We start from the raw sequence: 22,591 nt of genomic DNA on the forward strand, positions 1-22,591 counted from the left end.
CTGTAGTGGGATCATAGCCATTTGCATGAACTTGGTGATTTGTGGGAAATGAGCTAAATTCTCAAAAATCGGTCTTTCTGAACATGCAAAATCAACGGGTTTGCAAGAACGGAGCAAGACTTTGCCTGTAATGGAGCAGGAGGAAGGGGAAAGCTGCTTCTGTGTGCCCCAGGTGCTTTGAGAGCTGCCGGGGCACGCAGAGGGGATGAGATAGGGGCTTTAGAAAGAAAAAAGGTAAGTTGTTGTGACTTTTCTTCAGCAAGAAGCTTTGTTGTCTACAAAGCCAACTTCAGCTCGTAATTTTGATGTGTCTCAAGGAAAGAAAAGTTCCAAAGGGGCTCTTATTTTAAAGCTAGCTGATTTTGCTTCCTAACCAAAAGATTTTGTTCTCACAACGTGTACATTACACAGCACCTGGGAACTTTGGGTTACCTGATACAAACAATGCTGTGAGAGGACTCCCTGGCCAAAAGCAGAAAGGGGTAGAACACAGCTGGAAGTTGGATGCTTGCTTGTAGGAACGGGGGCAGCGCAGCAGGTGGTCCAAGGATACAATACTTCAACACTGCCGTTCTTTAAATCAAAGTCAAGAAGTTTTTGAAAACACTTGTATTGTATTTCTGTGCTCTTCAGCTGTGGCTTTGTCTGTGTGCCTGCCGTTCCTGCAGGAAGGAGGAGTGGGAGCAATAAAACCACCACGGCCCTCAGAGGTGTGAGGTTGCTCTTGCCTCACATCTGCATTACGGGCCCTCTGCAGGGGTAAGGACCACGGCTCTACTTCGGTTAGCAAACTGGGGGAGGTTTTAGGGTGGCATTGCGAGGGCTGGTGTGGTACACGGGTGGCACTGATGCTGGTGGTACGAAGGGCAGCAGTGACAGTGCTGGCATCAGCTCAGACCAGCTGAGAAGAGCAGTCCTCCTCCCACCCCACTCTTTTTTTAGGCCAGCTTCAGCACTGGAGGGAAGAATTTGGACAATAATCACCCAGTCATCCTTTCTGCCCTTAAGAGCTCTGCCCCAAATTCTCGCTCCATTGAATTAAACAGCGCAGCTATTGTTTTCCCTGGGGCCAGGCTTTCACCCAGGAAACCATGCAAGGGGCTGGAAATGGCTGTGAACAAGAATGGCTCAGTCCCAGAGACAATCCACAGGAAACGTGGCTGGTGGAAGGAACAAGAGGGAAATTGGATTCTTGAATTTGCCCCCAGGGCTGGATGGTACCGTGGTACGCTGCTTAGATGGGGGTCTTAGATCTGATCAATATGATTCTGTCTTACCGATTTGTCTCATAACTCAAGGAAGCAAAGGTCACCATGCTTTTTTATTCAAACTGTAATTTTATTAGGCAATAAATAGAATAAATAAGGAACTTCATAATAAATAAATCAGGAATATTATAAATACGTTTCAGTTTCTGAAACTTGAATAAATAAAACATGTAAGACAGGTTATAGCTGAGTGTTCGGTGGTCTGAGAACATTATCGTACGATATAGCTTATTGTCTAGAAGTGTAGAAATTTAACAAGATAGCTTAAAAGGCACTGGCAATAGCTCACTAAAACACGCCTTATAAGAAACTCTGTAAAATGGGATGTGCTCGCTTCCTACAAAGCTCCCAGCCACATCGCAGGACACCCACCCCGGCCGTGTTTTCCTCCTGCACCTCTCCAAGGCAGCTTCGGGCTCTTCCCGGGGGGCTCACAGGGCGCTCAGGTAGTTCATCATCCTGTCAATGGTGACGGCGCGGATGCGGAAGGCGTGCAGGACGCCGCAGAGCCTCATGCGGTCCTTGAAGGAGGTCAGCGCCGCGCTGGGTGGTGGAGGCTGCAGCGTGCCCAGGCTGCCCGGCTGCAGGGCCTGCGGGGGGCAGCGGCGTTAGGAGGGGGGACAGGGATTAATTCTGTGTCCCCCAAGACCAAGGTGTCCATCGAGGCACAAAGGCTCTTCCCACCCTGCCATAACAGGCAATGATTTTTTTTCCCTTCTATCAGCTTTAATGAACTAGCAAACCAACAGGCTCTTAATATTTTCCTGCTTTACCTTCCAGAAAAAACACTAACAACTTTCTAAATTATCAGAAATGATCATTCACTCTAGGACTAACTGCAGAGCAGAATGCTCTGGGTTAAAACTCTGGTTTAAGGCAGAAATAATAGAAAGGAACGAGACAGAAACGCTTACTTTCATCATCTCGTCAATGGACGTCAGCACCTTCTGATCACTGAGCTCTGCCCTGTAGGCTTTCAGATCTTCATAGATCCCCTGCAGGCATTTACGCTGCAAAAGTCAGAATTGTTAAGAAATGCTGGAACTGGTTGCTAAAAACTTTAAATGCAAACCAAGCAAAGTGGTTCTTTTGAGAAAGCTCCAATTTACCTTATCAAAAGTAGAACTTTCCAGCACTGGACAGTTTCCAGTCTGCAAATGAAGGAAGAAATAAGTGCATTAAGATGTGGAAATGTGAGTTCTATGGCTGTTCCATGACATTGGGCTGCTGAATCCTGATCGTTTGGTTTTACCCTTGGATCCTCGGATGTGCAAGCTTTTAGCGTGTTGATTTGATCCTTAGTGATGTCTTTGAGGTCAACCTCCTCCAGGGTACAGTCAAATCCCAGTGTCCCATGTTCCTGTATTCAAAGAGAAAAAAAAGGGGGTCATTGATTCAGCCCCAGAAGGTGGCAAATGGACCAAGTGTCTGAAATTTGGGAAAACGTGGCGGTTGTGCTACAGAGGAACACGCTCCGGCTTTATTCTATGTGCTGTTGCTGGATGCATGTCTCCATTACTTTAGCAACACAAATTGCTCTCTCAAACGTTGAATCTATGGACAACTTCATGTCACTGTAATTTCAGATGTAGAATTATCTCCTAGGAAGTCAGCAATAGCAAATACCATCCGCACAGACACTTAGTGCTCACCGGCACACCACAAGCGTGGAACAATACGCCTATTTAGTGGCTTTCTTTTGTGCTTCTCTGAGGTGAAGCTTGCAACCATAGCAGGAAATTTTAGCCAAAAAATAAATTAAAAAAAAATCCCCCTGGGGCTGCTGCCAGGGGTCTTTGGTGCAGGAGGGTGCTGTGACAGCAAAATGACAGCATGCAAATGAAATGCAACACCAAGGTCGGGAGCAGGTACTTCCAGAGCCAGCTGGGTAGCAGCATCAGAGAAAAATCGTGTTCCAAACTGGGAGCGGTGCAATTGGCTGCCACTGCGCTGAGAAAGGCGGAGCTGAGAAAGGCACCGGTGCAAACGCAGGTGCTAAAGTTGGGGAAGGCACGAGGAGCAGCTAGAGAGGCTGGCAGGGAGCTGACAAAGAGCATCCTCCCAGCTGGGAATCACCACTGAGCATCCCGGGTTCCACCACCAAGCATCCCTCCATCCCGGGTACCACACTAACCATCCCTCCATCCCAGTACCACCACCGAGCATCCCTCCATCCTGGTCCCACCACCGAGCATCCCTCCATCCTGGGTACCACCACCCCATCCTGGGTACCACACCGAGCATCCCTCCATCCCAGCTCCCACCACCAAGCACCCCTCCATCCCAAGTACCATCCCACCGCCCCATCCCGGGCACCACCCGTTCCCTGCCCTTCTCCCACCTTGAGGCTGAGCAGCGAGGCTCTGGCCGCGTCCAGCAGCGCCCGGGAGCGGCTGAGCTCCGGGACCAGGCTGGGGGCGGGCGGCGACGGCAGCGCCGGGGCGGGCAGGGGCAGCGCCAGGCAGAGCGCGGCCAGCAGCGCCCAGTGCCCCGAGCCCCTGCCGGTGCCGGTCCCGATCCCGGCGCTCCTGGAGATGCTGGTACCGGTGCCGGTGCCCCTGGCGGTGCCTCGCTCCTCCATGGCTGTGCCCCGGGTTCTCCGGCTGCTCTGCGGGGCCGCGCCGCCTTTATAGGGGCGGCGGAGCAGGACTTCCCCGGGGCGCTGTTCCTTTCCAGGCGGGGAGCCGAAAGCCGCGGGGCCGCCGGGAATCCCGCAGGGCACCCAGAGAGCCCCCGTGGGCGGCCGGGGGTGTGCGGAGGGCCGGGGGTGTGCGGGGACCCGGGGGTACCCGGGGGTAGCGGCGCACCCGCTGCATCTCTGCCCTGGGAGCAGGTGGGGCAAGGTCTGCGGGAGCCCCCCAAACCCCCGCTCTGAGGGGCAGCAGCTCCAGTGTCACCATTTTAAAGAGAATTTCTGAGGCTGGTGTTTGGGTTGCCAATGATTTCTGCACAGCCCTTAGCTGCCCAGAGGGGTCGTGGGGTCTCCTTCTTGGAGATATTCAGACCCCGCCTGGGTGCCGTCCTGTGGGAGGTGCTCCAGGTGACCCTGCTGGGCAGCGGGTCGGAGCAGGTGATCTCCAGAGGTCCCTTTGAGCCTCAGCCATTCTGGGATTTGGGGATTTGTTCTCCTTACCCGGCAGCCTGCTCCTGCTGCCTACATTCCTGCAGAGCACCCAAAGTGCCCCATACCAGTCTTTTTCTCCCTTCCCACAACACGACAAAAGAGGTATATGAAGGGGGCAGTGAGAACTGAGCCCTTAATGCATCCGCTAGGGCATCACAACTGCTGAGCTGCTGCTATTCTACTTCTTTCCACCAGCCCACCCTGGATTGCTAACTAAAATTTACATTTAAAAAATCTTTTTTTTTTTTTTTTTCAGGAAAACGTCAGGAAAAACAGAATTACTTCAAGTATTCGTATGACACCTAGATAAGCATTTCCATTTTTTATTATTAAAAATTCTAACGATGACATGGCACTGGTGAAGATGTATACAAACCTGCCTGGAACTTGCTTTTCACTGACCCACTTGGCACAGCCACCAGATGTGTTAAGGTAAGTGCGTGCTGGACACGGCCGTTCAGCCTGGCCACAAGGCTGCAGAAAAACTTTCTTTCCACCAGGACTGCCACAAAGTCCAAGGGAGTTTTGCTGTTGGCTTATTAGAAAGGAGTGGGATGAATCAAGAGGTTTTTATTGGAGTCTCAGATTCTTTTTATTTTAATTGACATCTTATTTCCCCGAAGAAGGCTGTGGTGTGTCTAGAGACCCAGCCTGCTAGCATACCGGTGCCGTATGATTTTCCAGTTTTACTGTGTGTTTTCCATTTCTGTGCTAGACATTAAGCTGTGGGCTGTGGTTTGAATCTTGTGTAGGAGACTTGTTTGTCTCACCATGAAGTGAAACAGACTTTGGGAATAGGCAGGCACGTTCTTGAAAAGGCACCAGTTTGGCTTTCCAGGTTTCCTTGCCCGGCACTCGCCGCAGCCTTGCCTTCAGCAGACGGGGGAGGTTTCTTCCGAGGTGCTGGCACAGGGCTCGGCCAACAGCTTCTTGTTGGTGGCGTTCCTGGGCTGCGTTTAATCGTGCAGTGCTCCACAGCAAGGGGAAATCACTGAGAGGAGTCATGCTGAGCTCAAAGGCAGGCAGGGGGCTCTGCCTGCAACCGCTGAACGGCATCGAGCGTGCCACGACTGCCTCGTGGGGCTCAGGGTCCCGCCACGGGGTGAGCAGCGGCTGGTTTTGCTGCACCAGCACTGGAAGCCCACCCCTTCGGTGTGCTTCAACAGTTGCTGATAAAATGGGAAATATCTTAAGCACGGGGATGCTGTAGCACTGCTCAGAGATTTATTTTTTTCCCTTGGTAGAATGAGGACTAATTGAAGGTGTTGCTGCCTGTGATGTTTTACAGCTAGAAAGCTGTTTCTTGAGTATGTGTAAGGAACCTTGCCCAAACGATGCGATTGTCAGCACTCATTTATTTTCCTGTCAGGAAAATAAATTTCCCTATCAGAAAAATAAAGTCAAGTGAAGTTTTTCCCCTGAAACTGAAGCCCTCCCCAAGTGGGTCTGACACCTGTACACCTACTGCAGGTCAGAAGTGTTAAATCCAGAGCAGCTCCAGCACTGGCGATGATGCTTTGCCAACCCAAACCCCTCTGGAGCAGCAATCCCATGGATATTGCTGTGGGACCCATGGGTGCTGCCTGGGGGTACCACGACGCAGCAGCACTCGTTCTGCTGGTTGGGGTTGGCTGCAGGTCCAACCTGGCCAGTTCCTGCTGCTTTTGCCTGATTTGTGCCATTTTGGTGCTCCTTGCCCAGCCACAACTGACTGTATGCAGAGTGCTCTTGTGCAAGGAACCAGTATCCAAAAAAGAAAAGCAAGTCTGTAGGCTCATAACCTCATAGACCCACAGCATAGCCCAAGTTGGAAGGGAACCACTAGAACCATTGGGTCCAACCGCTAAGTTCTTGTAAAACAGAAAAATCCATGAATCCATGTACTTCTTATTGCACATTATGTCTTGGCCAAAGACACCCATTGTGTCAGGTGAAAGGAGGGTTATAAAGGTGGAGCAATACTTCTGTTATTAAAGCAACAAATATAGGGATACTTCACGTGTGCACTTAGCAATACAGCACAAAGGTTGTGTATCAAAAACCTGTTAAAAGATCTATGATTTTGCATGAGAAACTGTAATTTCCCTGCCTTTATTTCAATCATAAATTGTTCATGCTGAAATTGCCTTCCAGAGAAAAATAGGAGCCTTTCAGGATGCTTCTGTAGTCAAAACTGGGCTAAATAGCGTTCTTCAGCATGCTGCATGCAATCAAAGCAATACTTTAAAGACCTATTTGAAAAAGAAAGGAAAAATAATAATAATAAAGAAACCCAATTAGAAAAAACCAAAACCCCGAGAATCTTTGTTCAGTTTAGTTTTGAGGACTGCCTGTGCGAGTGATGAGAAATAGGATCTTCTCCAGCCACACTGTTCTAAAAAACTCGGAAGTTCCTGTAAATGTGCGATGACATAAGTGGTTGTGATACTAACCTTCTGTGTCAGTCCTGGCTTGCTCTCTCTCCCCTTACAAACAGGACTCTCCTCTTTGCCTCCCCCTTGCTCTCCAAGTGCTAACTAAACAAAAATCACCTTTTTTTCCAGAGCTCTGGGCAGGAGGTGAGTCCTGGCTGTTGGCTGACCTTCCATTTTACTGCCTAGTTCCCCCCGTTCCCAGAGACCTCACAGGCTTGGGAAGTGTTTTGGCACCAGGGGCAAGAGTTCGAGCTGCCCCAGCAGGGCCTTCCAGATGTCTTCTCCTGTCTTGATGTGAATTTTCTTCATTAGAAGGCCAAATCCTGAGCTCTTCGTAAAGGTCGTGTCGCACGTGGACTTGTACCTTGCCTTCAGCTGGAAGAGATGGGTTGTTTGTAGGAAAGTCCTATTTCCCATAATTATAATGATATATAATTATGTAATAATTGCATGCCTGCATGTAATTATAAATAATTATATATATATATATATAAAGTAAAGCTGCAATAAAAATAAATCACAGCCAGGCTGGCAGTTAATTGTAGATCGCTGCTGCATAAAAAGAACTGCAAAATGCCACGGCTGAGACTTCTGGATGCTTTAATAAATAGAGCTAATTTTTGTACTTTTCGCAGCTCTTGGAATATGCTGGGCATTGACTGTGGGCAATGTTTTTTTGCTCCTGTGTTTTTTGGGGGGAAGATTCGTGTTCAGGTGGCTTACCGAAGTGGCTTCACCGACAGCGAGCTGCCTCCTTGGCAGCTTTGTGTCCGCAGGGCGGCCGGCTGGGGCGGTGCACGGAGCTGAGGGTGAGCCCTGTGCAGACACACAGGTACACCACCCGTCACATTTTGGACAAGTAACTTCTCACGTGCGGATGGGAGGATTGTCCTAGGAGTGTGGATAGGAGGAGTGTCCTAGAATGGGGAAAAAAAAAAAAATGAAGAATTTTCTGAGCTGCTGCTATGAACGGTCTCGGATTGTTTTGGTCTCTGTTGACAGAGAAAAAAAATCTGTATTGAGCTGAATGGGAGCGATCTGTCTGCTGGAAAACAAACACAGGACAAGCACAGAGGGGCTGAGATGCCCGGTGATTTTTGCTATCCCTAAATCTTTTTGGTTGCCGCTGACCCTCCCCGTGGCCGGGAGCCCGGTGCCCGCCGCGGCACCTGCCCTACCTGCGTGGGTTCCATGTGGTGCAGGCAGCACCAGGAGCCCTCCCCGCAGAAACGGGGCTGGCGGTGTGGGTGAAACCACTCCAGCCCTGGGGCTTTTGGTTTAAAGTTTGGCTACACGAACACAAATAAAAAGCCCAATGGGGCTGCGTACGGTGACCTGGTGCAAGAAGAAAGCACGCAGCGCTGGGTGCTTGCCTTTGCCCAGCTTTCACTTCCTCCGCGCATCTCGCTTTCTGTTTTCACTCTCTGCCACATTCTTGTCCTCCGGGTGCTTTTTTCTTTCCATTCATCTGTCCCTTTTATCTTTCGTCCCTGGGTGCAGAAGCTCACGCACTTTCAGCTCTCTGGCTCTGAGCAGCCGGCCACGCAGGGCAGCTGTAACCGCGGAGAGGGCGAGAGCAGCCCGGCTTCCCTCTTGCAGGGCCTGTGTTTGTCAGCTCAGCTTTTTTTTCACAAAAAAAAAAAGGGCTTTTCACAAAAAGCCCTGCAAGTGTCCAGCACGGACACACCTGCTCCTGAGGGCTATTCTCATGCTCACCAGGGTTTTGTCCTTCAAGAGGAATTCTGCCCTTTGGAGTTGAACTTGGAAATGAATAAAGGGATGGTGGTAAGGAAAATCAGGCATTCGGCTGTGCTGTTAAAGCAATCTGTAACAAGGGGCACTCTTATTTATATTCCAGCTTAAAAATAAGTTCAGATAAACAACTTAGACACTTGCAAACCATAGAACATGTTTTGTTTGCCAGGATTGTGCTGGGGGAACGGACAGCGATGGCTGCAAAGTGGGCAAAAGTATTCACAGAACAGAGATGTAACAGCCGTGATTTTGAAATTACTTTTAATGTAGGCACACCAAGTTTTGTTTCACTTCTTTAAGGTAATCAAAGCAACAGAAATGCCCGGATTTGCTTTGTTTAACCTCCTTGCAGCTGCACTTAAACCAGAACTCACTCCGTGTCGTCACCACGGCTCTGCCAGGGAGCATCTGGGTGCAGCTGGAGCCCGGCCGTGCTGCAGAGCTCCCGGCAGCTTCGGCTGCGGCCGGCGGCTGTTTCGGGGGAAGCGGCGGCGGGAGGCGGTGGCAGGGAGGTGACGGCTGGCACCAGGACGCTGGTGGCTGGGAGCCCTTTGCCTCTTGCTGCGTGGCCACGGTCCTGAAACCTCTTGGAGAGCTGTGTGCGTGGTGGGGAGGTTTTTTTCCTTCGTTGCTGCTTTTTGAGCCTTCCTGAGCAGAGCGGGTTGGAAGAGGAAGCCACTGCCGGTAAGGAGGCTCGGTGAGCGTGGTCGGTGTGGGGCAGGTCCGTGACTCTCAGGGATCCTGTGTGTCACCTCTGGGGTGGTGCCAGGGGGAGACAACCTGCTGGGGACAGTGGTAAATGGTGGCACAGTCCAGGCAAACGGCGTGGCAGGAGATAATGACGAACAGGTTGGGAGGTCCTGGGGGTCTCAGGGCACAAAATCAATGACCACAAGGAGCAAATTCAACCCCAGGGAATAAGAAACCCTCAGTTTGTAACACAGAGGGGGCTGGTGGCACTTCCAGGTGATGTCTCTCCCTTTGTGAAGGCACCAAGAGCACGGAGGCTTTGCTTTTTCTCACGCTTCTATCCAGCTTCTGGCCCTGCTTTGCAAAAAGCCAGGTCACCCTCGTGTGGGATGGGATGAGGGCAGGCTGACGAGGTGACGGCCAAGCTCAAACATCGCTATGGGTACCTGCAGGCAGCATGCAGCCCACCCTCATGGCTGCTAGCCCAAAATGACAAGGGAGCCGGGAGTTTTCCCCGCACGGTCCCCGTGACATTCGCACCTCCAGGAGCTGACACCTGGGAAAATTCCTACACCCACATCTCCACATCTGCCGGCGGTTTCACGGCCGGGCCGCCGGAGAAGTGCTGAGCAGGCTGACTGGAAATGCCTGCTGCCGTGGGCCGTCGGCCCGGCCGATCCAAGCGAAACTCTGCAATTCCCTTTTTCATAAAATGCTACGTATTTCACTTTTCTTTTGAAAGCCTGTTTCTTCCCCCGAAATGCTGCCGTTAGGAAGGCAATGGTTAGGTGGGTATGGCGGTGAGTGGCGCGGTGGCCGGTCTCTGCTGTCCGTGGCTCCAGCCAGTGACCGCAGGCCCTGGAGGCTGAGGGGAGCTCGGTGCTATTGGCAAAGGTGCCAGCGTCCAGGTTTGTCACCAGACGCTGAGTTTGGGGACCGAGAAGAGGTGCTGACAGGCCGATGGTGGCCCGAGCAGGCCTGAAGAAGACAAAGAGCCCATCGTGCTGAGCCACAGGGCCTGCAGCTGGTGCCACCCTGCTGGCTTTGTGCTGCTCGGTGTAAGCCACGAGGAGCTGGCCCCGCATCTACCACCAGCGTTGGGCGAAGGCCTCAGGGTCCCGCACACATGGGTTTCACTTTGCTTTACAATAAGAAGGAAGAGAAACTCCCCGGCGCTGGGTGTGGGCTCCTGCAGGGAAGCGAGCTTGGACCGTAAGCCCTCCCCGACGGCTTTTCCTTGGGGGTGCCCTCCGCAAGCCCTGCCGCGGGGCTGCTCCTCCTCGGGGGATAGTTCCACACTCATCGCTCCTCTCCCTTCGAAGGAGAAGACGACAGCAGCAAAAGGCCACACACGTGTTCTGCTGTGGTTCTCCACGCTCCCCTCACTCCCTGCACATCACCTCAGTGCCCAGGGAGATGATGTGCAGAAAGGGCCGGGCCTCCCCAGCCTGCGTGCACGTCACGGTGATGCTTGTGGATGAAAAAAAAAGGGAGGAAAAAAGGGGAACCTAAATGGCAATATTTGCTTGGCAGGAAGCAGCTGGCTTATAAATCACATCTCTGTTCCAAAGGGTTGCTTTAATTTTGGAGGGAAGTTATCAGCTGTCTCAAATATAAAAATATGTATTTTTTTTTATATTATTGAGTGTACCGTTTCATGCTTTTCAAGAACAGATGAGTCTGGGACCACGAGACAGAATTAAAACACAAAGAAAATGAAATGTTCTGTTGTGAGACCAGACGGAGGCAAGCAAGGACTTTTTGTCAGGGAGTGTATTGATAAGACAGGGGTACTGGCTTTAAACTGAAAGGGGGGAATTTGGATATAAGGAAGGAATTCTTCGCTGTGAGGGTGGCGAGGCACCGCAACAGGCTGCCCAGAGAAGCTGTGGCTGCCCCAGCCCTGGAAGTGTTTAAGGCCAGGTTGGATGGGACTTGGAGCAACCTGGGCTGGTGGGAGGTGTCCCTGCTGTGGCAGGGGGGTGGAATTAGGTGGGTTTATGGTCCCTTCCAACCCAAACCTTTCTATAATTCTTTGAAAAGTCAGCGGATTTTTTACTAGCATGCGAAAAAAACACAAACATATATATAAAAACATAGGAAAATATGTATTTCAATAGCTAAAAACAAGCTCTGGAATTGCCTCCAGTTGTTTCCCACTCTGTGGTGTCACTGCCCATGCAGCAATGGGGCCCAGTGGGGCTGTATGAGTCCCGCAGCAGCGATGGGCTCGTCGGGTGCTGTGTCCTAAGGCAATGGAGGGTGGCTGTGCAGTGTGTGCGTGCTTTTATCCACTTGGAATTAAATCACTTGCAGTAAATAAATGAATGCCTATCACCAAAACATTTTTTTTCCTTCAACAGCCACCACCAGGGATGTTTTCTCCTGCTCGTTCAAGATGGGTGGGTGCCAAGGGCGGGTGCTGGCCATATCCAAGCTGAGGGTTGCATTTATCCACACAAAATGTGGCCCAAGCATCTCCTGTACATAACTTGCTGGTGTTGCTTGTGCCATTTGGAGACTCCTGCCTGAAAATTGAGGTTTCCTGACGATGTCCCTGTGGGCGGGGGGGGACAATGGAGCTGTTCTGGGCACCCATGGGTAGGATGCTGAGTGCTTATAGCCCTGGTGGGCACCGTTGCTGCTGTCAGAACAGAAACCACCTCCTACCACCCGTGCTGATGTCACCTCCTCGAAAGAAACCGTCTGACTGAGGGCTCTCTCAATCGCTTTTGGGGAATTTGGCTCCATGGTCAAAGTACTGATAATGGGAGTCCTAAGTGGAACCGTGTAAATGCCCCATTCATAGAAGGAAAGCATCAAAAAAGCTACGGAAAAAAAAAAAAAAAAAGAAAGAAAAAAGAAAAAAAGAAAAAATAATCCCCATTTCTCTGGAGCCCCCCAGGCACCCCAAATTCCCCCAGAGCAGGAAGCAGCAGCTCCCCGTGGGCGTATGGGTATCACGGCAGCCAAGGCTCTGGCAATGGACAGCCCAGTACGGCCTCAGCATCAATGAGCTGCTAGGGACAGAAATAAACTTTCCCGGCTGAGAAACAGCCCAAGGGAGGGAGTGCAGGGGAACTGAAAACACGCGGGAGACTGAAAAAGTGGGAAAGGAATGGATGACAGAATACAAGTTCTGGGGAAGTCTATTTTTAGGTTTATGTTAATTAATAGGTACCCACACATGCCAATTTAGGCAAGGACTTCAGTTCCCCCGTGGCTTCCCAAAGGCATGGGCAAATCATCCAAACTTTTTCATTACTTTAGTGTTGAATAAACAGCAGAACGGAGTTGCTGCATCAGGCTTCACCGCATGGTTTGTGCCGTTTGGCTCCAGCAGCAGTGTTTGCTTGGCCATGCTCCGGCTCGGTGCCACAGGGGTGGCCCAGACACATGCAGGAGTCAGAGGCGAAGCCCGGGGCTGGGGCAGCAGCTCAGAAACCACACAACACATTTTTCTTTCAAAAACGTAGTTTAATCCATTAATTCCACAGCATTGCCATCATACACACCAGCACAATACCGTAGTACACTGGACAGAGATCCAAGAAGATGCAGTTACCCAGCAATACTTTTTTTCTTTTTTCTTTTTTCTTTTTTTTATCTTTGTTAAAAACCAAACCCTTAAAGATGGAAAAACCGCTGGCAGTCCTCGACAGCAGGTTAGCAGAACGCGCGCGGTTCACTTCTCTCCAGCAAGTTAAAGGCACTTATCGGGTGAGCACAACCCCGGGCTGACCAGGCTTCCTGACCCAAGTGCCCGAAAATCTGAAGCACAAGCCGGGGGGGGCAGGGGCGACAGCAGAGAGGGCAGTGGGGACCCTGCACCGTCCCTGCTCGCTGCACCCCACCGGACTTTTCGGTTTTAAAGCTGAGCCCAAGCTTTTCTGCACCCCACAGTGGGGGAGGATTTTGGCCTCAGAGGTGAAAACACAGACGTTTTACAGAGCAGAAATACAAAAACCAGCAGCCAGCTATCGCCACATGCAGCTAACAGCAGCAAGACAACCAGGAGATGCATGGAAGCAAACACCACCCAAACATAGGCATCTTTTTTTTTTCTGCATAGATTCCAAAAACCCAAGTGAAATGAGCAGACTTTACGCTGCCAGCCTGCAGGCGAGCATCGTGCTGTCAAAGCGGGCTCGGAAAGCACCTCGGCAAGGTAAGGCAGCCCCAAAAGGCCCCGGACCGAACCCTGCAGGTTTGGCACTCACATAACCCGGCCTGCACCACTTCTGAGAAAGAAGGGGAAAAAAATAACAATAAATCGTTTCTTTAATATACGTTTATGGCAGGAGATGGAATTCTAATGCAGCTCATGCTTTGCTGCAAACACCCTGAACAAGTCGTCAGCCCAACACTTGGCTAAGAGGAATTTGTCACCAAGGAAAAAAATCGAAGTGCAGGCAGCGGAGCTTTCTGCTCCCGGCCACGGCCAGCCCTGGGGTGGGAGCTGGGTGTGCTGCCCCGGCGCTGGGGCAGAGACATTAAGGCTGGAGACAGAGCTCCCAGCTCGCCCAGTGCCCGTCCTCCTAAAAACGTGGGGGGCAGCAGAGGGGGGGCACAACAGACAGCACGGTGGTGGGGACAGATAGCAGACGTGAGGCCAGCCCAAAGGCAGAGGTGAGCAATAACCATATATAATACATTTAATATGCTGCTTAGATTTTTAACATAGATTTTTTTTTCTTTTATTATTATTATTATTATTTCTGACACCGGTGAGTCATTTAAATATTTAGCCCAGACAATAAAATATAAAAACATCTACTGTATGTGCCTGCTGATTCTAACAATAGTCACAATATTAGGGCCTGGTGAACGTTATTATAGAAGAATATCTTAAGTCCATGTCATACATACATTATGAACTTACAAATAAATAACTCTACAAAAATCCTGTCTTCTCTCCATAGTTTTATGTGATCGGCAAAAAAGGCTCTTTCTGGTGATGGCAAATTAGGAATTGCACATTTAGTTAGACGAGTACATTACTGGTGCATCACCAAGTCAACCACTAGTCAACAAAAAGACATATCATATGAAACAATTTTTTAAACTTTTATTTTACATCTTTATACATAAAACTTCCAAGGTAACTCTTTGAATCCAACTGAGTGTTAATAGCACATCTAAAAATGAATGTCAGGTAGTCAACATTCACAAAATGTTGAAAACTGATTAAAATGTACATATTACTGAAAGCTACAACTTCACTACGAGGCAGGCATGTATTTTTTGACTTGTATAGCACCGTCAAGTACAGTCTCTTTATTTAAAACTACAGTGAAGGATAAAAAAGTAGTCAATGGTAAAATATTGTTCAACGTAAAATCTCTAAGCAAACAAAAATAAAGTTAAACTACCCTCTCTTCTCATCCATGATTTATAATGTTATAAGTACTGTACATTTTCTGTAATAATATTATTAAAATGCCTGATATTTAGTGGCACGAGTAAAAAAATTAAAATAAATTAAGAAGCAGAGGCCAATCACCGGACATAAAGCTTCGGACACGACCAATGACTAACACTGATTTTCTGGTGCGCCACCGTGGACATCAGCATTTGTACAGACACAGAAGCGAAGGACAGGCGAGCTCCATCTCTGCTCTGACAGCGTCTCGGTTTACTTTGCCGGCATCTTCTCTGCCATGTGCTTCTGCTGGCTCTCGGCATGTCTGGGAGGAGGGGAAGAAGCAGCTCTGTTACTGGTAATCAGTGGGAGGGAGGCAAACCCATGCTGATGGAGGCACGGCCAGAGCCGTGCTGCTCTGGCAGCGCTTCCTGAGGAAATCCAGCCCTGAGCAAGGCCACGGGCGGGCTGGCCCAGCTGCTCCAGGTCAGGAAGGAAACGCTTCCCTGGCCAGGAAACACCTTCCCTGTGGGGTCTGCTTCAGCCTCGGGCACTTCCTCCTCTTCCGCAGGGAACTGAGGCGTCCCCGGCTGCAAACAATGCCAGGATGCGGCACCACCACTGCGGCGCTGACTGGGCTGCCAAATACCTCTGCTTACTGAACTCCTGCTCACTGCACTTTGGAAGCAAAGCATTTTCCAAAGCACAGGAGACACCTGTGCAGGATCAAGCCTGCTGTTCTGGTGCTAGTCTCCCTGCAGCTCCTGCTTCTGTGGGATTTTGGCCCCCAAACCCTGAGTGCTTTGTCACTGCCAACCCAAAACCTCTCGGATTGAAGCTCTGCTAAAAGAAGCCCTGTCCACCAGGGAGCCAGCTCCCAGGCAAAGGGAAGCACACACGGTTCCCCCTCACCTGGTCAGGTCCTCGATGTCCACCAGCATCGCATCCTGCTCCGTGTGCAGCTCGTCCCGGATGAGAAGCAGCTGCACCAGCTCCTCGTTCAAGCCTGGGGCCAGAGAGAAAGGCGGGGAGTTGGTGCTGTGCCAGGGGGAGAGCTTGTAATATTGTAAGTGAATAAATTTCTCAGTGCTTCTGGGGTTTGAGCCCCAGTGCTACAGCTTTTGTGTATTCATGGGGAAGAGTTCTGAGCAATAAGAACTGCAGCAAGCATCCAGCCTGAGGGTATTTAGGCACCACTTGCACTCCGGGCAGCATCCCTGCCTGTCGTGTGAACACGAGAAGAGGAGCGGCTGCTGCTGCCCGCCTGCAGGCAGAAACCAGGGGCAGTCACCGAGCAGCTCAACATTCCTAGCAGAGGGCTGTGGGGCTGCCAGGAGGGATGCTAATTAACGAACGTGAGCAATTACAGAGCAGCAAGGGAGCCCAATAAACATTTTTTTCATTTTTTTTGACCTACAGCCACCGGAGAAGTTTCCTCCAAGATTAATTAATTGTTGGCACTGGGAGGTGGAGATGCCTGGGGGAAAAACCCTGGATCCTTTGGAGAGAGGACAGACAAGGAGGCAAATGCAAGGACCCATGAAACATGTTAACTCACTGCAAGCTGCCTGAGCAGCACGTTCACCAGAATCTATGTGCCCAGGCTACCTGCTAGTCTGGAGGTTCCTCCTTTGTGGATGTTCCTGATGCCACAGCACAGCATCGTCTGAAAACACAGCCATAAAGCTGCATAAAGCCATAAAACTGGCAGCAGCTTCCTGATGTCCTGAGACTATTTTTACCCGACAAGGTTTTGAGTTACAAAACGATGCGTCAGGTGCTGGAGCAATGCAGTCACCACCATCCCTGTTACACAGCACTCTGAGTGCTCTGTGGAAAAAAAAAATCTGGCAAAAAACCTGGCAAGAAATCCACCTCCAACTTCTGCAGTGCCGCTCAGATTTGTGCTATTGTACATTTACCAACATTTTTATGTATACCCAGAAGTAGACGGGACACACCAAAGAATTAAACAAATATCACTTACTTTCTATCTGTGAGTGGAGATCATTGACTATCACTTGTAGCTGCCCGATAGTCATGTCTCTCAAATCAGTGGGTTTTAAGCTTCTCTTCATCAGGCATTCACTTATATGAGGCATATGTGGCAGCTGGAAATAAAGTTTCAACTCTTTAACTATTTCCCTGAATTATCTGTAATTGTTTTTTTGTAATTATTTACGATAAAGCCAGAGGAGCAATGGGCAGTGGTCCCAGCCCCGCACTTACAAGATCAGCTACTGGAGATTTCTTCCTATTCTGCTTTTCCACCTCCACCTGCATTTTGGCCATGGGCTTTGCCATAGCCAAGGCCATTTTGGCTTCGGCTTGGAGTTTCTTTTGCCTGGTGAGAAAATCCATGTCATCGAGGGACTCGGACTCCTCCTCAGTTGTGTCTCTGTCGGAGTAGGAAGAGCTCTGCTTGCTCTAGGGAAGCAGACATGCAGCCGTTACAGCCCGGCACCGCCACCGCCGCTGCCAGCGGGGACAGAGCAAAGCATTTGGCTTGCAACTTATCGCCTTTTTGTGCACCCACAAAGGGCATGATTTCTACAGACAAGGTGAAACATGCTTTTTATTTTTATTTTTATAAATTAAATATGCAAGATTATTTTTAAAAAACAGTGATTTTTCCTCCTTTGAGTACCAGCAGCAGCTTGAGCACGTGAAATTCAAAGGGGAGCCAAACAGATCAATGGGTGTTTAGAGGATGGGCTGGTTAAGCTGGAGGAAAGCCTAGCACATGTCTGGGGCCTCTGTGTTATACTCGTAGAGGAAAGGAGGAGAGGAAAGCTGGCAGGAGCTGATACGGCTTCGAATCCATTACTGCCCGGGCAACTATCAGACCCATGGAGAAAGGAGGGCAGAGAAGGGACATTGCCCATGGAGGCGGCTGGTGTCAGCAGCAGGTCTCTGATACCCAGGGGCAATGTGCTATCTGCCTCTCAGCACCCTGCATTTCTTTTATTGATGACTGAAGATGCTGCTCTGGGGTTCAGTGCTGCTGTTTTAATAGGCTCGTCTCTCCATTAGGGATGGCATTAAGGTTTTTGTGCCCTACACCCCTACAAGAGGTGTTCCCAGACCTACCATGGGTGACAAAGGCGTGTCCAGGCTGGTCTCTGTCTTGCTGTCATCGGCGTCGCTGTCCTTGTCGCTGCCGCTGTCGTTCACGAAGCAGATCTGCAGGTTCATCCCGCTTTGCAGCCTGTGGGGGGAGGAGAGGTGACAACATGGGGATGGGGACAGGGACGGGGACAGGAATGGGGCTGGACACTGTGCTGGGATCCTGCGCTTCCCCCCACCATGTTGACAAGGCCTGCAGGCGAGGTGCCGCAGCAGTAGGCCCTGCTTGCCTGATTTTGCATTGACCTAAGAAAAATATAACTGTTTGCACATTTTTTCCCTACGAAGATGGTCCCAGAGCTACTATTTGACGTGGAAGCAAGCCCTTTCACCTCAACTCTCACGCGCTGAGAGGAACCACCTCGGTGCCAGGCTGCGGCCCGATGCAGCTGCCTGTCCTCCGTGGCCATGCCCCGCAGTGGACCTGCAGCACAGCGATGCCCTGCTCAGCCCTGAGCAGCCCCAAAGCCCCGCCGGCAGCAGACCAGGGCCAAATGCTGGTGCTGATGGTGACAAGTCCCAGGCAGGCTGCCTCTAAGGGGCATCCCCAAGGGACTGAAAACGCCCGGCTCCACGATGATATAAAGCCTCTACCACCATCTATTGATGAACCTCAGAACTGCTGAGATACCGCAGAGCTTCGTCATCGCGGGTGGCCTTTAATACAAAATAACGTGGGATGACCGAAATGATTTATTTAGGAGGGTAATAAGCCTGTTCGTGGCCAAGAGGCATTGCTGCATCGCACGGCTGCTTCTACAGCCGAAACCTTCCCGGCTTTCGCTCAAATAACCACAGTCAGCAATCAGCTCCCAAGTGAGGGGGAGAAGGGAAGCAGCACAGCCCTAACCCCACTGCTGAGCAAGGCCAAGGGCAGGAGGGAGGTGGGGGGGGCACCCGCGTCACCCATCACAGCCTCCTGAATCCCTGATGATTTCACTCCTGCTACCATTCGTGTTATGAGCCGTGATACCGCACATATTTCCAGCTCATCAGTGAGCACATTCAGTAGCTTCAGGCCAAGCACTGACCCCTCTGGAGCCAGCACCGGCCCTGCCGAATGCAGGCAATCCGCTCCCAGTTCAGCCATTCCCACAGGTCGCCATCCCAGTGAGGCCTGTGCCACTGCCTGGCCGGGGCAGGCTTGGAGCAGCAGACGTGCACCGAGAACCGGGTGAAACCACTTCATCTGGTGCCTCTGGTCAGATAAACATCTCGTAGCACACCAGGAAACAACTCCTTTTACAAATCCGTATTTGTGAAACCCCACGCCGGTGTTCCCTGGGCACAGCAGCCCATGACTGCCATTATCAGCCTTCCTGCTGCATGTCCCAGGCACCTGACGTCAGGGCCGGGCCCATTTGCCTCCTACAGATCCCGCTCAGTCTTTGCTCATATTCCAAATTCATATTAAAAAAATATCCCCAGGAATCAGAGGTTTCTGGGGTCGGCACTAGCAGGCCCCACCACCACGTGCCTAAGATGGGGCAGGCCCACGCACAAGCTCTGCAACAAGGGGCTTTATATCAGTACTTACAGGCAGCAAACTCCAATTTTACATTTGGTTTAGTGGTGTTTTTCATTCATTATTAATATACGATAGCATTAATAACTACACACAAGCTTTTAGGCCAGGCTAAATAAACGTGGGTACCCAGGACGGGGAGCAGGATGCTGCCTTCGGCTTGGCTTAAAACTGCTTCGTGCAGAAAGGGAAGAGCGAGTGCAAAATGGGGTCTGCGGGATGCCTGTGTGCCAAGAGCATGACCTAAATGCCCAAACCACACGTCTCCTAGCACAGAGGCACCTCTGGCAGCACTGGAGTGGTAGAAACAGGATGCTGGCCGTGTTGTAAAAAGCCTGGATTAAAGCGGTGCACAGCTGGGAGGCAGCGACCGGCCTGGAAGAGGATGCCACAGTGCATGGCTGTGCCCTGGGCTTGCCTCATGGTACTGGGACAAGGACTGGGAGCACCACACGGAGGGATGGGGACCGTCACCCCCCTCACAGCCACCCTGTGTCCATGTGGCACCTGAAATGTGGCCCACGGGAAGCCGAGCGGTGCCAGCCCCTTCTCCGGGAGCAGGTCAGCCTCTGCTGGTTCTGAGAGCCTGTGGGTGTCCTGACACGTGCAGTGTGTACCAGTGCTTCGCCTGGGCTATAAATACCAACAAAATGCCAAAGCATTCGGGTACACCTGGTATTTCCTCATGGCACAGCTGCCAAACCCTGCTGCGCAGCGTTAATTAGACCTGCACCATAATTACGAGGTAGTGGTTACTGGTTTAGCTGTAACTACACTGCACACAACAGCTTTCCCTTTCTGATGCCTTGCAGCTCAGTCGAATTTTGCAACTGCCCCTCTCTGCTGTACTAGCAGCATTCCTCCTGCTTTTACACCTCTCCCAGGTTTTTTCCTGGCCACGCCATGGCAGCAGCCTGTCGGTACCCGGGTGTAGGAGGCTTTCCAAGCGCTGAGGGCCCCCCTGGGCAGCTGAACGCATCCAGACCCTCCCCAGCACACCTGGGGCCTGTCCCCATCACACCACGTCTCACAAGCCCCCAGGCCGCTGCCCAGGCCAGGACCACGCTGTTGCCCTGCTCCCCTCACGCTTGTTTCCCCAAATTTCTTGTCTGGAAAGCTGGAGACCTTGCTGTATCCCACGGGCAACACTGACGACACACGCTGCAGGTATTTCAGGAGGCAGCTGAAGGTAAATTCAGCAAAGAAGCCTCGCTGTGCTCCACCGATATGCTACCACCAGGGTAATGATCGGAGAGAGATCCGCTTCCAGCAGTCTGCCACCTCCCAAACCACCGAAGGAAGATGAACTTTCACAACCTGTTTTTTTTTTTAACAAGCTTTCACCAGGCTAACCCAACTATCAAGCCCCTCCTGCTTCGGGCATGCACATCTTCCACTACAACATTCAAATTCTGCGGATTTTGCAGCTCAACGCAGAGATTCCCACGGCAAACCCCGCTACCCAGCCCTTCTCCCGGCCCCGGCCCCAGCTCCCCGCCACGCACCGAGGCGCCCCACGTACCGGGAGGAGAGGCTGGGCTTGCCGCTCTTGCTGCAGCTGGTGTACAGTCCCGGGCCATCGTCGAAGAAGCTGCCGAGCGCCAACTTCTGCCTGATGGACTCGCGCTCATTCTTCTGCGCCTGCGAGGGAAGGAGCGCGGGGCGGCGTGAGGAGGGGTCCCCGGCACCGCGGCCAGGCCGGTGCGCAAGGGGGCTCAGCACCTGGGGAGCCTTCCTGATGCACGTGTGCACTTATATCTGCTGAGATCTGGGGGTACACACAGCCACCGAGGCTGTGCTGTCACCAGCAGTGCCTCCACTTCCCCCTGCAGCACCTTCCAAAATTACACGGCCCTCTGGGCAACCGACGTGCAGGTGGGTTTTTAACCGTCGCCATCAAATTATCCACGGCTTTAAAAACGCATTCACACGTGTGTGTATCTGGGATAAAGTCAGGACACAACATGATTTACGGTGAATCACCCATCGATGGCTACGGAGCCAGCTGCATAAGTAATCGATGTGCAATAAGCGAGAATGACGGATCCATACCCAAACTAACAGCACTGCCACACCGCTGCCTGTCGGTAACGGATTATGCGCCGATAAGAAGGCAAATAATTGGCAGAAGGAACATCTGGAAGCCCTGAAACATTTCATTTTAAAGTAACACAGACCAACTTCCCAGGGATACCCAACAACAAAAACGCAGCAGGCAAGCACAGACCGCAATCCACACTGCCCGTACGGATATCCCTCCCATATTTCACCCAACTAAAATGAAGAATCTTTATCTGACAGAAGGAAGTGACAGGTAATGAAATGCGAATTATTAACTAAAAACAGCCAATCATTTCATTCTAGTACTGACTGCCTATATCACCGCTGCACGCTGCCCGTCACATTGCCAATCCCTTACCAAAATACGTACTTCATTTGTAACCTAGCTCCTCTTTCACCACTACAAATAACTCCAAATATTAAAAGTAACCCCCACGGCATCAAGGGGTACTGGATTTTCCAAGTTCAGCTCCTGTTCTTGGAAGTTACGCCTAGACGGCCTGGATATATATATATTTATGTTGTTTTTAAGCTCTCCGTAAGCAAGGCCCCAGTCTGCATTTTGAGGAAACACAGCCAGCCCTGCTGGGGGTAGCAGCACAGACTAAAGTAAAAATAGATCAGAGACAACGCTTGAGGAACATAAAGCAAACATCCTCAAACGATTTTTTTTTCTTTTTTCTTTTTTTTTTCCATGCAAACCACTGTTGAGTGAAGATGCTCCCGGCCTGGAAGCCCACCAGCCCTTGGGGAACTCGGGAGAGGAGCCGCTATTTGGAGGAGCAACCAAGGAGAGACGAAGCAACGAGACGTACCGCAGGGGAAAGAGATTTTTCAGTGGAGCACGGGCAGGGTGGAGGCTGCCCACGCGTGTCCCTCGTGCTGCCCATCGCGGCCCCCGGCCACACGCGAGCAGGGCTGGAAGCAATACTGGTAAATGTACACCGTGCCTCCCTCCTTCAAAAAGAGGTTACTAACGACCCGGCTCTGAGCTCAGCTGCTTCTGAGTGCCAGATGCATCCCTGGTACGTCCCCAAGGCACGTTAATATTTCATGAAAGCACAGATACTCCTCCTCCCCCTTCTGCCACTGAGGCGATCCTCACCCTTACCCTCCCATCTGCCTCTTTTCCATGCCCAGACATTCTCGTCTTGCCCAGACACCAGGAGCCAGAGCCACCTCCACGGGCTGCTGGTGGACAGAGCATCCCATCCCATCCCATCCCATCCCATCCCATCCCATCCCATCCCATCCCATCCCATCCCA

The 22,591-nt window shown here is 51.2% G+C and overlaps 2 protein-coding genes across 7 annotated transcripts in view; both read right to left on the bottom strand.

Annotated features, from left to right (window-relative positions):
* Nucleotides 1-1,699: 1,699 nt before the first annotated feature.
* IL12A (interleukin 12A) lies at nt 1,700-3,852 on the bottom strand. The gene is made up of 5 exons (XM_035334169.1): nt 3,610-3,852; nt 2,521-2,628; nt 2,378-2,419; nt 2,183-2,278; nt 1,700-1,858 (listed from the first exon to the last, which is right to left on the bottom strand). The coding sequence occupies exons 1-5, from the start codon at nt 3,847-3,849 to the stop codon at nt 1,700-1,702; spliced, it is 645 nt and encodes a 214-aa protein (XP_035190060.1). The 5' UTR covers nt 3,850-3,852.
* Nucleotides 3,853-12,707: 8,855 nt separating this feature from the next.
* The window catches only part of LOC118171350 (schwannomin-interacting protein 1), a 134,299-nt gene continuing 124,415 nt past the window's right edge, over nt 12,708-22,591 (bottom strand). For all 6 annotated transcript variants that reach the window (XM_035334391.1, XM_035334392.1, XM_035334395.1 and 3 more), the window contains 6 exons: nt 20,787-20,905; nt 17,704-17,821; nt 16,843-17,040; nt 16,601-16,724; nt 15,526-15,619; nt 12,708-14,938 (listed from right to left, as the gene is read on the bottom strand). In XM_035334391.1, the coding sequence (XP_035190282.1) occupies nt 14,887-14,938; nt 15,526-15,619; nt 16,601-16,724; nt 16,843-17,040; nt 17,704-17,821; nt 20,787-20,905 (705 nt within the window). In that variant the 3' untranslated portion in view covers nt 12,708-14,886. The remainder of the gene's footprint in view (nt 14,939-15,525; nt 15,620-16,600; nt 16,725-16,842; nt 17,041-17,703; nt 17,822-20,786; nt 20,906-22,591) is intronic.

The sequence above is a fragment of the Oxyura jamaicensis genome, chromosome 9, assembly GCF_011077185.1.
Source record: "Oxyura jamaicensis isolate SHBP4307 breed ruddy duck chromosome 9, BPBGC_Ojam_1.0, whole genome shotgun sequence".
Lineage (NCBI taxonomy): Eukaryota > Metazoa > Chordata > Aves > Anseriformes > Anatidae > Oxyura > Oxyura jamaicensis.

What these genes read in the sequence shown, in the direction of transcription:
- IL12A (XM_035334169.1), bottom strand. Translation starts at nt 3,849, where the DNA reads ATGGAGGAGCGAGGCACCGCCAGGGGCACCGGCACCGGTACCAGCATC. An exon ending in GCACATCCGAGGATCCAAGG is followed by an intron (nt 2,420 to 2,520) that starts GTAAAACCAAAC and finishes CTTCATTTGCAG; the next exon opens with ACTGGAAACTGTCCAGTGCT. An exon ending in AAAGTTCTACTTTTGATAAG is followed by an intron (nt 2,279 to 2,377) that starts GTAAATTGGAGC and finishes TGACTTTTGCAG; the next exon opens with CGTAAATGCCTGCAGGGGAT.